The sequence below is a fragment of the Sinocyclocheilus anshuiensis genome, unplaced genomic scaffold (genome assembly GCF_001515605.1).
Source record: "Sinocyclocheilus anshuiensis isolate Anshui unplaced genomic scaffold, SAMN03320099.WGS_v1.1 scaffold1297, whole genome shotgun sequence".
Lineage (NCBI taxonomy): Eukaryota > Metazoa > Chordata > Actinopteri > Cypriniformes > Cyprinidae > Sinocyclocheilus > Sinocyclocheilus anshuiensis.
This window is the reverse complement of record NW_015548271.1, coordinates 107,704-108,537: the sequence shown is the minus strand read 5'-3', so window position 1 is coordinate 108,537 and position 834 is coordinate 107,704. Positions and strand designations below refer to the sequence as shown.

Sequence of the window (834 nt, the reverse complement as noted above, 5' to 3'; positions counted from 1 at the left end):
ACTCTTTCCTCTATGCTAACAATAAAACACAACTGCACTAACCGTTCTTTCTAAAACCCGCAGCTGTGAATCAGCTTTACTTGCTGTGGAAATGTACATTGTGTCTGGTTGGTTCCCTGAATTCAGTGTGGGTCACCTTCAGCGGTGGCTGGAAAACTGCAGCCGTAAACCTAATTGAGTCTGGAGACGTTCGGCTGGAGATGGTCCCGGCCAGAAACATTTCTTTCTGGCGTCTTGAAGCTCGTATCTCCTGTTGTGAACGTTTAGTGGCTACTGTTCTGGATTCAAGCGTCACGTTCCACTGTTCACAGATCAGACCAGAACCACTGACACGCAAACTTAAACTGTTACACCAGAACATGTGAGAAACTGATCTCAGGTGTCTTTTTAAAAGCATCATAAAGTCTCTTTATACAGCCGAATGTTGAAGCTTCTCACTGGCCTCAGATCAGAAGGTTCAGTGGCATTGAGGTAGAAGTAAACCCAGTGAACTCAGAGAGTCGTTAGGAAGCTTTAACTAATGTCCCTTTGCAAATTGGTCTGGTTTCCTTTGATCGGTGACGGAAACTAGATACAATCCAAATTGTTGTCTGGAGCAGCACTCATTAATGTGTATGAGCAGATCAGCCGCTGCAGGTGAATGTAAACGTGTGTCTGATGTTTAGGTAGAGAATTCTTTGTGGGATTATCCAAGAGGACCAACCAGAGAGGAGCGGAGATCCTGGCCGACGCATTCAAGGTGAGTCTGATCCGTCTGTCTGTCTATCTATCTGCCTGCATGTCTATATATCTGTCTATCCATCTCTTTGTTTGTCTGTCTGTCTGTCTGTCTGT

The 834-nt window shown here is 45.1% G+C and overlaps 1 protein-coding gene across 1 annotated transcript in view; it reads left to right on the top strand.

Annotated features, from left to right (window-relative positions):
• LOC107655743 (N(G),N(G)-dimethylarginine dimethylaminohydrolase 1-like) overlaps positions 1-834 on the top strand; it is a 58,364-nt gene that overhangs the window by 48,867 nt on the left and 8,663 nt on the right. Inside the window, exon 3 of the mRNA XM_016443316.1 lies at positions 666-739. Coding sequence (XP_016298802.1) covers positions 666-739 — 74 coding nt within the window. The remainder of the gene's footprint in view (positions 1-665; positions 740-834) is intronic.